Here is a 13,854-nt window from a genome sequence, read left to right on the forward strand (position 1 = left end):
CACTGAAAACAGTGTAGGTAACCATTTTTGGCTTTGTATCAGCCCTGTACAGCACAGTTCAGCGATAGAAGTAGCACCAGCTGAAAGCCACATGGCTGCGTTGCAGTACAAGCAGCATGCCGTTAGGAAGAGAGTGAGCAAGCAATGCAAGCTCAATTTCATGCAGTTTTTCCTTTCACTGTCCAGTCATAGGCTGGAGGTGGGGAGGATACCCATAAATGAAAAGTAAATGAAAAGTAAAGCTGCAGTAGTTTTAGGTCTCTTGCCCTACCAGGGACCAATCACAGGACTGCAGACAGAAAAATAGCCCTCATGCATTCATTTTACCTGTGTATTTTGCCTGGAGTTCAGCTTTAACATCAATTTCAGACACAAATGACCAACTGAGTTTTCCAAGTAAAGTTTTATTACAGTAAACCCTTACAACACATTGCTTAAAGTGGATTGGATGAATAACTTTTTTTACATGGCATAACGATTACTACATTTCTAGAAAAAAAAAAATATATTGAAACCAGCATGTGTTGCATAAAGTCATAGCAAAGTTGTAAAGGCACAAAAGATTGACAATTTTTTTTTACCGAAAAATACAAATTTACATAACTGTTTATTGCTGACTTCTCACCTTTAGTCCCTGAGTCAAAAGCCCTTTTAATTAAAAACTGCTCCTTTTATTCAGCGGATTCTTGCTAAGCACACCCCCCTTGTTGTGGGGAGACACCTACTGCATACAAGGAGTTCTATCAGGGGTAAGGCAAGAATTAAAAACAATCTGTGTCGAAAATTTTTAAAAACCTATTTACAGATATAAACATCCAGCAGAGTAAAGGCAGTCTGCTATATAGCATTATATTTTAGAACATTTGGGGGGAGTAATCCATGAGACTTACTCAAGTCAACCCAGGAGGCCCCCCAGACAGTCCCAGTATTTGGATCCCTTCAGAGACGGATTTCCAATGCTCTTATGAAGGTCACCAAGTAATGCAGCACTGTCCTACCTTGTAGTGGGGAAAGGGGCACTGCTGGCCGGCAGCTCTGGATCACGACTTGTTAAAACCTTCCAGAGGGGAGAACACCAAAACCACACACACTTACTAAAAACAGCCAACTGTGCCACAAGTGGCTTACCTAAAGGATCCATTCACACCTACAAGTTGTATCACACAGATTTGATATGGTTTTAAATGGCACTAGTTCTCACCCATGTGATGTGTCCAACTGAAAACGGATGTTGTACTTTCAAAAATGCATCAATCCTAACATGGGTGTTGGTGTCTGGTCAGTAATTTGGGAAGCATTAAAGACATTAGATAAGCATGACAACCAGGTTTCTATCTACTCTTGTATTCTATAGGGTACAACACTTGGATAAGGGTTTAAAACTACTTTAGGTCTCTGCCACTGTCCGTGCCTCAGGTTGGAATATCAGGTGCAGTTTGGGATTGCCCTCTAAACATCAGAGTGCAGCATCTTCCCACAGCCTAGCCCCTCTTGTATGTGAGGGAGTTACAATATATCACTGCTGAACCCTCCGTGACAAGCAGATGTAGGAAGCCATAATGAAAACACAAACACACACACACACACACACCCCATGACATCAGTCAGTGAAACACCCCGTAGGTCTTGCTAGAAAACCCTCATCTCCTTTATTTTATATACACTGCTCCTTCACGGCACTGTGCCATCTTACAACTGCCTGTACAGCCGCTCGAGTTAACGGTAAAGAAAACCAAAAATACTAAAAAAAAATAAAAAAAAGTTAACTTTAGGATTACAAGTCAGGTAAAGGGATGTTTGTTCCTAAAAGATGAAAGAAGCCAGTGTGTTGGTCAATACAACCGACTACCCATAACAAATACTTATACCCCAAAACTCGTCATACTAAACTCAAAAGTTTAAAAACTTATTTTACAGACTCAAACCTCTCTCCATGCATACATACCATGTTCAAAAAGCAAACCATTTCTAGAAGGATAGCAGGACAAGACATTGGTTAAAAATAAAATAAAAATACCCACACACAAAAAAACAAACAAACACCCTCTTTAACCTACAATTTTACACTTTCCCTTAACTCGTACCAAATTTACATTAGAAACATACAATTGCATTTTAAGAACACTATACATTAAAAACTGTTGGCACTGCACTCAAAGAAATCACATGGGGCAGATAGAAAAGGAAGAAAGGAAGGAAGAAAAAAAAAAAAAAAAGGAAGAACGAACATTTTGGCTTGGTAGAGTCTACACAAGAATTATAATTCTGCACATAGTTTATAGAAAGCAAATATCTGTTGAAAAGCAAAAACAAGTATAATTAAAAAATAAAGCAGAAAAAAAAAAAAAAAAAAAAACACACAGACCTGTTGACAGGGTAGGGTAGTGCAATAGATTTAAAAGTTAATATATATTAAAAAAAAAAAAAAAAAAAGTGCACATTGGAATGCAGTTAATGCTTGAATATCAACTGTTTGTGTGCATAAACCTGTTAAAGCTATGAATAAATGTGTGGCAGTTTAAAGCTTAAGAAAAAAAAAAAAAAAAAAAAAATTTTTTAAATACCTCTTGGCACAGCCTGAAGATTGAATATAGATAGGTACATTGAACTGACACATACAGTTCCAATATTTAATCAAGGTATGTTGAAAATGTGCACTTTTAACTGGGTTGAATTCTAACCAACGGGACAGGAGAAACTTGTGCTGCTTATAGTCGATCAGACTCCAACATTTGCCCATACAGTGCAAGTTACAAAAAGTCTGCTGCCTCTGACTGCTACGCACATCAACTCAGCCACAGAGTTCCACATTAAAAGCTTGCAATTTAAGTGCTGGAGTCAAAACTAAAAACAGACTAACCATTTTAAAAGGTCGGGGGGGGGTGGTGGTTGGGGAGCAGCAGGGAATTCTGTCAAAATTTTTGGTTGTGGCAGAACAATCAAGCAAACAAAGCCAAGTTCTTGTTAGAACGTTGAGCACATTTGTACTTTCTTCCGACACAGTTAAGTCAAAGTTAGTCTTTCACCTTAGTCCAATTTAGACTGGCTGCAGGAGACAAAAAAAAAAAAAAGCCTTCATCTTCTAGAAGAGGACACCATGTTGTACAAGAGCCACTTTAGACTAGGAAGGTTTATTGGAGTCTGTACCAAACAAAAGCCACAAAAGAAAAGCTGTGGGCGAGGTCAACAGTAGATAGGCCGTTAGGGCAACTAAAAGTGAAAATGTTTTTGTTTTTTTAGCCATGGACGTCTACGCATAGAACTCCCTCTGCTCCCGTGGTTTCTGGTATCCCCCATTTGACTGTTTTGGCTCCTCCAAGGAGTAGCTTCCTTCATCTTTCTTCTTCATCCGGTAGAACACAAATGCCACCAAGGATGCAGCAAACAGTAATCCTGCTAAACCGCCAGCAATGATACCTGGAATTGGAATGAAAAGTAATGCATTAGGCTTGGATAATAGGGATTAAGCCCCTTTCACATGGGTGTGTGCCATTAGTCTATTTTTTAGCCACCCGATGTATGGAGAAAAAATAAAATAAATCAGACAGCAATTCATTTCTATGTGCAAACACGTTATCCATTTAAAAGGCGTTCAAGTTTTTTCTATGGAACAAGTCTCAGTTCCATTACATTTAAAATAGATTTGAATCAAGGAAAACATATGTAAAGGGAGGTCTGTCTGCATCTTCAATTGGTTGTTAGGAGCTGCCAGTGTACGAAGGATAAGTCATGATTAAGCACACAGCAGGTGGACAAAAACCAAACTGAAAACGGATGTAAAACTGGATGCAAGCTGAATCTGTTATTCTGCATAAATGTGACTCGCATGAAAAAAAAAAACACACAAAAAAAGGGGAGGGCCTTGAAAAGCACATACATGCACACCCCCAAACTTTTTTTTTGTAAACACAAGTGTGACTGGTGCATTAGACCCCTTTCACACAGGGCGGATCTGTTTTGACAGGCTCTGCTTTCTCAGCAGGGATCACCCTGTTGATCCCTCTCCTCTATGAGGAGATCGGATGAAAAAAACCTAGACAGCCTGTCGGTTTTCATCCAATCCCACCCACTGGACGGATGGTGGACGTGTCGCCATAAGTTTGTTTTCAGCAGATCTTATCAGATGTCAGCGGACACATATCCGCTGACATCTACAACCCAATAGAAGTCAATGAGTGGCACGATTGGACAGGCAGGTTTGATCGTGTGAAAGGGGCCTTACAGTATTAAGTACAAACATGCCTCTGCATAAACCAAAACATTCCACCCCCGCCCCTTACCTGCAAGAAGCTCCTTCCTTTCCATTATTCCATGTGAAGCACCTGCACTGCCATCACCAGGGGCAGGTGCCATCCTGTTATCAACCGAAGCTGTAACTTCAAAAAACAAGTCCTGGAGAAAGAAGAAAACACAAGAAGCCTTTAACAAGTATTTGGAGAAAGGAGTAAGAAAATAGAGACCATTCAATGAGGTTAAAGCATTTTTTCTTGTACCTCTGGAAATAAAGTTTATATGAGGATATTTACAGTGAAAAGCTATCACTTTTCTAACATGGACAGTTTCAGATATAAAAGTAAAGAATCTTCAACACAGAAACCTAAAAACTTACATCTATTGGTTCCACCGGCTCCACTGGTCCATCTCCCGATTCCTCCTCACTGGAATCTGGGAGGTCTTTGTCTTGTACTGGACCAACAGTGTAGTTATACTGGACAGTTGAGCCAATAGGTTCCTCATCTTTAGATACTGGAACTGCAGTTGTCGTTTCTGCAGGTGGAACGTTGACCCTCCTGCCCTTAGGTTCCTTGGTATGACCTATATCCTGCTCAGAGGCAGTAGACTGGGTGGCCCCTGGTGTAGTTGTATGGTGATGATGGTGTTTGTGATGATGGTGCTCATGGCCATGGTGTTTATCTTCACTAGTTGGTGTTGTGGTGGCTTCTCCTTGCTGGTTTTCATCTTCTGGCTCAAGATGGTCAGATTTTTTCGTCGTCATCTCAATAAGAATATCAGATTCATCCAATAGGATTGCAGTGGTGGTGGTCGCAGTGGTGGTGGTCGCAATGGTGGTGGTGGTCGCAGTGGTGGTGGTATGATTATGATGATGGTGGTGATGGTGATGTTTACGAGTGTGTTCTTCATCTGTCACAGTAGTCTTTTCCACAGAGTCCACAAAGCCTGGAATTTCAACAATATCTGGTAGACCCGCAGTTGTCTCCTCATTTTCTGCATATACAGTACTCGTTAAGCCTGAGGTGGTTTCTGGATGGTCAACATGTTGGGCTGAATCTTCAGTTGTTGGTACGACTTCTTTAACCAAATCAATGTCACCCCCATCTGGAGTACTTGTGGTAGTTTCCTTAGGGGGAACAAAAGGCTTTTCAACTTCAGTAGGACCAGTAGTGGTGTCAACTAAAACAACCTCAGCAGGAATGGATGTGCCTGGCGTGGTTGTATGGTGATGGTGGTGTTTTTTTACATCAACAGATTCTACAGTAGAGGACTGATGGGTTGTAGGTTCAAGAGTTGTACCTTCCTCAAACGGTTCTTTCCCAACAGGGCGAAAACCAAAAAGATCGAGATCATGTGGTTGAGTAGCATTTTCTACATCAACTTTTTCAATAGTAATATCCGTTTTCTGGGCTGTGGATAACTGTGTAACCGTAGGGGCTAGAGGAGAGACTTGTGTCGGGGAGACAGTCTCTACCAAGACACCTAGAAATAAGAAAAACCAAATGAATAAAGTGGGTTTTGACCAAATAAATGCTATAAAAAAAATAAAAATAAAATAAAAACATTTTCACCCTACCAAAACCAGAACTCAGGCTTGAGAAGGAAAAAACATGCAACGCTTGGCACTGTCAAGTTAGCACACTTACTTCACTGTGTTGGCCACCCCATACTTTGACGTGTGTCCTTGACTTTGTTTTAATGCATCTTGTGGCAACAATTGAAGAGGCTGGAATGTCAATTATCTCCAGCAAGCCTTGCCACATGTCTACAGTTTAAATAAATGGGCTTCTGTAGCAAATTTTACTGGCCATTAGCAGCACTATGGTGAGGTTATGGGCTCCATTTAAGGGCCTTCGGTATCAAGTTGGCTCTTTATACTTTGCAATCATGTAGTGCGGTGAATTTAGAATTTTCCAGTACCATGTTTCACCAAGGTGGATTTACACTTTAAATTCTCCTGCAGTTCAGTTAAGAACCAAAAAAAAAAAAAAAAAAAAAAAAAAAAAAAAAAAAAGGCATGGTTATCGGAGGATAGCTTTTGTAATAACTGAACTTACTCTCCATTCCTGAGCCTGAAAAATCCTCCTCATCATCTCCAGAGCCACCAGAGCCATCAAGGTCTTCAGGAGCTGTGGTTTTCACATTCTGAAAAACAAAAATCACGGAGTAAGAAAACGCAAGCATTTAGCCTCAGTACCCGTTAATTCAACTTGCACACTTGAACTTTCCAAACTAGGAAAAAGAAACTGAATGAGGTCCACAGAGCACTACATGGCTTTTAAAAGTAAACGTCTACTCTAAAATAAAACCCGTCCTCGGCAGCCTTTTGAAAATTGCTGGCCGACTGTAAAACTAGCTTCAGTAGTTAATGATCTAGAACAAGCACATAGGCCTTCCATGCTAGTATTCAAAGCTATATGGCCATCTTCTGCATCAACTTGTCTCCCCACCTGTACATTACAGACCGACATCTGCACTCTGTCCCAGCAACCCCTGGTCTCCTGCACTGTACAGTACCCTGAACCGCAACCAAGAAAAAAAAAAAAAAAAAAAAAAAAAAAGAAGTGTACCAAAAGATCTTTTGTAGTAGTGAACACTAAAGGATTTATAGACATGTTTAGTTGTTAGACCCGTTTGCCTCCACTATAGTTAAAGGAAACATACACTGGATTTTAAACTTCATTTGAAAGAAAAAGGAAGGAGTTCAACAAGTATAAATGTATGTAGTTGCATGCAGATAAATTGGGTAACCCATAACTGCTGTTTTTAGGTCACCAATTTCTACCATTTGAGCATTTGGTGTAGGTCTCTAATGCTGGTATTTTATACCCAAAGCTTAGTATTTATATCCCTGCTCCCCACCCAACAGTGATAGGGCACTCAGGCACCAAGTGCTGCCAGGTAAAGGGGCAGCCTTTTCACAAAAAATTCCCTTGCGGTCATCGCTAGCGGGTGCCTAGCTACCAGCAATAAGCACAGTTTTCTCCCAGCAGGGACAGCTTCGTCCACCTGCTCCAGTGATCTCCACTCGCTTATCCCATGTTGAGCAGCCAGCTCGATTCATAGTGAACACAAAGTCAGTCGCTCACAAGCGCCATTCAGAGAATGCAAAGTGTTCTGTGATTGTATGAGGTGGAGAGGCAGGGAGGTGATGTCACTCCACCTCATCCAATCAGAGAACACTTTGCATTCAATCAGGACAAACAAGGCATCTAATAGATTTCTGTGCCAAGCGGCCAACCTCCTGTCTTTAGTAAGCTTACTTCAGCAATTTCCAGCTTCCAGGGGTATCAGCCAGGTATGGTATATATGCATTGGTACCTGTTGGACCAATATTACCAAGTAAAAATAAACCATACATGGAATTCTTTTGTTGACACAGCGGCCACTGTAATAAGTTTCACCTCCTGCGCTGCCATTGGACGACTGTTCTGTCCATCATAGGAGGCGGGACTTTGTATTAAAGAGGCCACTGGAAAAAAAAAAAAAAAAAAAAAGGGGAGGGGGGGGGGGGAGGTTTCTCCTTATGTAATCTGTTGGCGCTCACCCTGTCCCCCTCCGAGACTGCAGATGGGCATTAGTCTGTACTCATAGCAATGGAGGGTGCTGCAGATAGGCACTGACCCTTATTTTGCTTCAGTTATTTATTTAAAATAAATTTCCCTGAAACTTCCCTCTTAAAGTGAAGGTGCGTGATATACGCTGATAAATACGGTATAGCCAAATCACACCCAAGCTCATCTCTTCACCACACAGCCACAAAGGCAAGAGAATTCTTATTGGGCAGTGCATTAGTGCTCAGAACACACTTTGAACCATTAAATTCGGTCTAAGAAAGTCAGACAAAAACGGTCGGCCCTCACGCATGTTCATCAAATCTGGCCCATTTTCAAGTCTTTGGAAAAAGTTTGGACACCCCTGCTCTATACATTAGCCAAGCTCTGCTAAAAAATTCATTTAAAGTATATTTACAGCTAAATTTAAAGTTTTTCAGCCATAGCCCACCTCTAAAAACAAATCCATCTAGCCCTGTAAAGAAGTCGCTGTACTTGCCAGTTCTGTAGCCACTCCAGTGCCACCCTGAGCTGTCAGTGGTGGATTCTCTATGTAGGCGTGTGCAGGAGAGGCTGCTGACAACGAAAGCCCCAAAGGAAGTCTATGGGTGGTGTCACTTTCCAGCCGTTGTCAGTTCCCTCCTGCACACAACATCCGCCACTGGAGACCGGACCAGATCGGCTTCAAAACAGGTATGTATAGCGATTTCTTCTTTACTGGGCTAGAGCAATTCTTTTTTAGAATGTGGCTGCGAGTGGATAGAGTTAGTTTGGTTTTAATGTATTTAAAAGTAGACGTTCACCCAAAACCCAACAGTACTTTAATCTTCCATTCAGAGAACCATAGCATGAATCAGCTTAGCCCTCAAGATAGGAAGGATAATTAAGGTGTGCGAGGGTGGACTGAAATTACAGTTGGGAGGATTTGCCGTCTGACTAGACATTTACATCCAGGGAATGACTGGGGCCATGAGGATTTGTGCACATTAAGGCTCAGAATGACTTCAAGGCCCGTCTCAAGGTTCCCAAGTGACCTTTTAAGGGATTAGCGATTAGGGGAAAGAGGGCCACATCCCAAGACGCCGACTATCGTATAGAGTGGATGTGATTACATGAAAAGCTTGTGCTGTCTTTAAATTAATTTGATATTCAGCCTTTGTCCTGGACACTGACAAAAACAGCCAGTAAATGCATTTCTACAAGACCTGACTGTATTGCGCAGCACTGTCAGCCCAACATATTTCAGCCACTTGGTGATTAACAGCCCGTTCACACCTGAACGTTTTGTAGCCCTACGCCTGAAGCTACAAAACGCTGGAGGGGAAAAAAATCCATTATTCTCAATGGAGATGGTTCACATCTCCACTCCATGTCGCCTGAAGCCCTACGCCTGAGGGGGAGGGCTCTTCAGTACCATGATATCTTACCAACTGTCCAGTGTGCAGTCTGGGGATTGCGAAAACAAATATGCTACAAACCCTTTAATATCAGCACCATCGATGACTGAGCTTTGTAAATGAGTCGCTACCGAGAATGTTGGTAGTAGTTGTCACACAAAGCCATTTCATTGTCTGGCTGGAGTTGGATTTTACACACATGCGTGACACGGTACTCATCCAGCAGGAGCTCAGAAAGCAAAAAGGGACTTTTCATGACCCTGTTTGGTCAACAACTGTGTGCCAAAACTCCCGGAGAATGCGAGACGTGAGCATTGAACAATGAGAGCTTTTGAAAAGGAGGGAGAAAAAAAAAAAAAAAAAAAAAGTTCCCTTTTTAATTCACACTCCTTAGACAACAAGTGTGTGCCTGCACTGCTGATCCCCCGCCAGGTCATACAACTATCGGTTTACACAGGATCCACACCGGCCTGTGGAGGCAATGGGCTCCCTCCCACACATTGACCAACAAGTGCAGCTTGGATTTTGAGACAAAATACAAAAAAAAAAAATAAAAAAATAAAAAAAAAAAAAACCTTGAACGCCTTAACCAAACATTTGGTATACTAAAAAATGTGTTGGGTTTGTCTAATCCAGTAATAGACAGCCACAAAAAAAAAAAAAAAAAAAATAATAAATAAAAAAGGGCCCATGCACACTGGGGGGTGGGGGAACAAAAAAAAAAAAAAAAAAAACGCACTTCCAATCCTGTGCCAACAGCCTTAGGAAAGACCATTTGTTTCATCATGTCTGACCCTGTGCAATGCCAACATAAGATATGGGGAGATTAAAACTAAAGCAGACAAATTTGGAGCAACTTGTTTGGTTAAGCTTTGAAAGCAAAAGCAGAATCTGATTGGTTGCCATGCACAGTTGCTCTAGCCTTTGGGAGAAAAAAAAAAAAATAAAAAATTCCCCTAATTGTAGTGTTTGGCATTGGAGGAAAAAGGCAAGAGGAACTTCATACAGCTATGGGAAATGAAGTCTGTTGCGACAAAGAAAAATAAAAAATAAAAATAAACTAACCCCCCCACCATGACATGCAATTGTGCAACAGGAAGGAGACGTGAGAATTCTATGGAGATGTGTGAAGGTGTGCTGTAAGGGGTCTGCACAGAGCCATGTTGAACACCTTTGGGATTATCTAGCATGCATATTGTGAGCCAGGTCCTTCTTGTCGTCCATCACAACCTGACCTCACAAATGCACTTTTGGCCAAATTGATTACATAGTTGTTTTTAGGCTCAGATACAGTCTTGAGGACTATAACCGTTATGCCTTGCAGCAGATATTTGGGGATCGCCTAGGTCAGCAGGAACAGGTGTTTAGCATGGTTTTTAACTACACCCTGTCTAACTAAATGGGCCCCTGGGGGCAAAGTTAACCTGTCACCTTGACTGCTTAAAGCAGCGTTTTACCCAAAAGGGGAAGTTCCATTTTAAGGCCTCCTACCCCGCTCCAGTTTATGAAATGGCACATTTGGAGGTGGGGTGTTAGGCCCCTTTCACACTGGGGCGGTTTTCAGGCGTTACAGCCCAATAAATTTTAGTTCCGAATATAAAAAAAAATTCTCTGGAATGGTGTCTTCCGTAAGTGTCCATTTTATAAATGCCACGCTAAAACGGATCAGGATCTTTAACCCCCACACCACGTGGTAGCCCCAGGTGCACATAAGCAGTTTTGCTCAGCTGGCACACAGTCCACCGTAATTGCAGCTTTCATAATACAGAACAGAGTATCCTTTACTATTCCAATCAGAATGCATGCAAGGACATTGAGAGGCAGGGTCATAGCAAGCACATTCATCACCGGTATCACAGCAATAAGCCACTACTAAGGGGGGGAAAAATAAAATAAACCCCCCCCCCCCCACAACCTTTACTCTGTTCAGGGCACAGGAAGCCTAGTAACTAGCATTTTCAAGAAGCTCAGCAATGGCAGCCTCCATACATGAAGGAGCACATGCATGCTTTAGCCCAAGAATAGGCAATTAGCGCACAGCGTTTGAATAAGAGTGAGCATCAGCAGCTGGATTGACACACCAACATCTCTCCTGGATTTAGACATTGCAGGTATGCCATATACCCCATTGTCATGGCATTGAGCTGGGCACTGTCGAAACTTGATAGACTGTATTCATGGTGTTTGAATCAGAGCATGTGCTCTTGCATTGGCAGAGGCGAGTATCCTGTGCCATGCATCTGTAAAGCTACACATCAGAACTACACGAAAGGGGTTTTGTCCAACAAAAAAATAAAACCCACACACAAACTCCCTCTGTTGGGCAGTCAAAGCACTATAGTTTGCACCCAATTAGTGGAATCGCACCTTTACGTGTTAGTGTGCCACCATGCATCTGGCACCTCAGTGCACCAAGGCAAGATTCGGTACAGCCATTCCGAGAACATATTGCATTCTCGAATTGGATAAGGTGGAGAGGTCACCCCACCGCAATTCGCGGGAAGAGAAGTGTGAGTCCAGCTTTAGGGAGATAGCAATGTTCATCAGCCGAACTCCTTGTACTCTGGGAAAGAATACAAGACATTTTCTGAATGGAGGAAATGCCCATGTACGAGCAGCAGACCTCACAGCAGCCAAACTTGCAGATCAAAGCTCATTATTATGGTAAGCAGCATAATACATCTAAAGTTTAGGCGCCAACGGCAATCCTCTAGACATGGTATTTTAAGAATTAGAGGTAACCAAGCTGGACTCTGCAAAAGTCAAAAAGAATGTGTTTTCTTGGTGTTCTACTTTAAAGCAAGTAGGTGCACGGAGTGTTATTACTGAACTAGTGAGTGACGTTTCTATGGGAATTTAGTTTTGAGACAATCTAAAAAATGAATTATACATTACAATCCTGAAGCACACAATTCCTCTACGCAAAGAGCGTCTTACATTCTCTGGCCAAGACAGCAAGTTCACAAAACAGGAGTCCATTAAAATGGAAGTAAACCCTTCCAAACAACTTTGACCTACAGGTAAGCCTAGATTAAGGCTTACCTGTAGGTCCAAGTAATATCTCCTAAACCTATATGGTTTAGGAGATATTTGCCCGAAAATGGGCACCGCTGTCTACGGCGCATGCGCCGTAGACAGCGGCGCGCATGCGCACTAAATGCGGCAAGTCCAAGAATGGATTTGCCAAATTTGTCGACTCCCGTGCGCATGCGCGGGAGTGACGTCATCGCGGCCTCGCCGTATGACAGCGGCGGAGCTGCGAGGCGCGACTCCCGTGCGCATGCGCGGGAGTGACGTCATCGCGGCTTCGCCGCTGTCATTGGTCGGAGCTGCGAGACGCCACCAGCAAGATGGACGCGGCGGACTACAGGGATCAAAAAAAAGGAAAAAACAAGAATCTTTTCCATAAAAGGGGTTAGGGACTTTTAGGAAGCCAATGCCGGGTAAGGTCATGTATTTCCATCCCTAGGGACTTACAATGATATCATGATTTGGTAAAGTCATGAATATCTATCCCATGTACATTTGAAAAAGGAGGCTTATCTAAAAAGACAAGAAAGGTGGGACTTTATATGAAGCACCGGACAGCAAAAAGGTACTAGGATGAATATATGGAATTTTATTGGAAAGCTCAGTTAGAATTTTTATACATACATAGTATCAATAAGCAGTTACATGGATAATAATTAGATCATTTAGGTACAGTCCATATAGATTAATGGTAATAACAATAATAGGCAATAAGAATGATAGCAATACAGTTATTAGTAGTAATGCATAAATATATACACATAAGATTCCACAGTTCATCTCAAGGAAGGTAGGTAAAAATTGTATTCGAATGGTATTGCCTGCGGGACCTATGGCCTCACTAAACCCGAAAGGGTAATTAATATAATCATTTAAGAAATCTTGGTAAGTAAATAAATACACGGCAACCAGTAGCTCTACGCGTTTCGTGGCTTTCACGCCACTCGTCAGGAGCAGGAGCGTGTAAGGTCTGCAAAATATTACTGATATAAAATAAAAGAAAAGTTAATACAGGACTACAGGGATCAGCGGCGACTTCGCTGGCTCCTGTGTCAGGTAAGTGACACAATGAGCTACTATGCGATGCATAGTAGTCCATTATGCTTTACCTTTGCAGGGAAAAAAAAGAGGAAGTAAACCCATCAGGGTTTACTTCCTCTTTAACTAATCTACAGACAGACTAGGAAGTAACCACACAATAGGTAGCTTTAAGGCATGGGTCTTCAAACTATGGCCCTCCAGTTGTTCAGGAACTTTGCCTCATGGGATGTGTAGTTTCACAACAGCTGGAGGGCTGTAGTTTGAGGATCCCTGCTTTAAGGTGACCCCACCTTTGTGAAATCCTGTACAGTAAGTAGGACAATGAAAATAAATTGTGCCAACGCTACGGACTGGAAGTTTCCATTTTAATAAAAGGTCATGGAGATGGGTCACCAGCTTGATTCTAGCTCACACGTTTCTATAGTACCTAGATAGCAGCAGGACAACCTGAACATTTAACCAGGCAAGATGGAAAAAAAAAATAATAAAAATAAATAAAGTATCTATAGCCACTTTTTTCCCCAGCTTCGAGATTGAATGGAAAGTGTTGGGGGGAGAGGGGGAGAGGGGGGAAGAGGGGGGGAGAGGAAGAGGGGGAG

The 13,854-nt window shown here is 42.0% G+C and overlaps 1 protein-coding gene across 1 annotated transcript in view; it reads right to left on the minus strand.

Annotated features, from left to right (window-relative positions):
* Positions 1–384: 384 nt before the first annotated feature.
* Positions 385–13,854, minus strand: part of SDC1 (syndecan 1) — a 43,413-nt gene continuing 29,943 nt past the window's right edge. The window contains exons 2-5 of the mRNA XM_077488833.1: positions 6,291–6,378; positions 4,610–5,715; positions 4,281–4,392; positions 385–3,417 (exon numbers count right to left, since the gene is read on the minus strand). Coding sequence (XP_077344959.1) covers positions 3,251–3,417; positions 4,281–4,392; positions 4,610–5,715; positions 6,291–6,378 — 1,473 coding nt within the window. The 3' untranslated portion in view covers positions 385–3,250. The remainder of the gene's footprint in view (positions 3,418–4,280; positions 4,393–4,609; positions 5,716–6,290; positions 6,379–13,854) is intronic.

The sequence above is a fragment of the Lithobates pipiens genome, unplaced genomic scaffold (genome assembly GCF_037356315.1).
Source record: "Lithobates pipiens isolate NorthernLeopardFrog02 unplaced genomic scaffold, aLitPip1_a1.2 Scaffold_18, whole genome shotgun sequence".
Taxonomy (NCBI): Eukaryota; Metazoa; Chordata; class Amphibia; order Anura; family Ranidae; genus Lithobates; species Lithobates pipiens.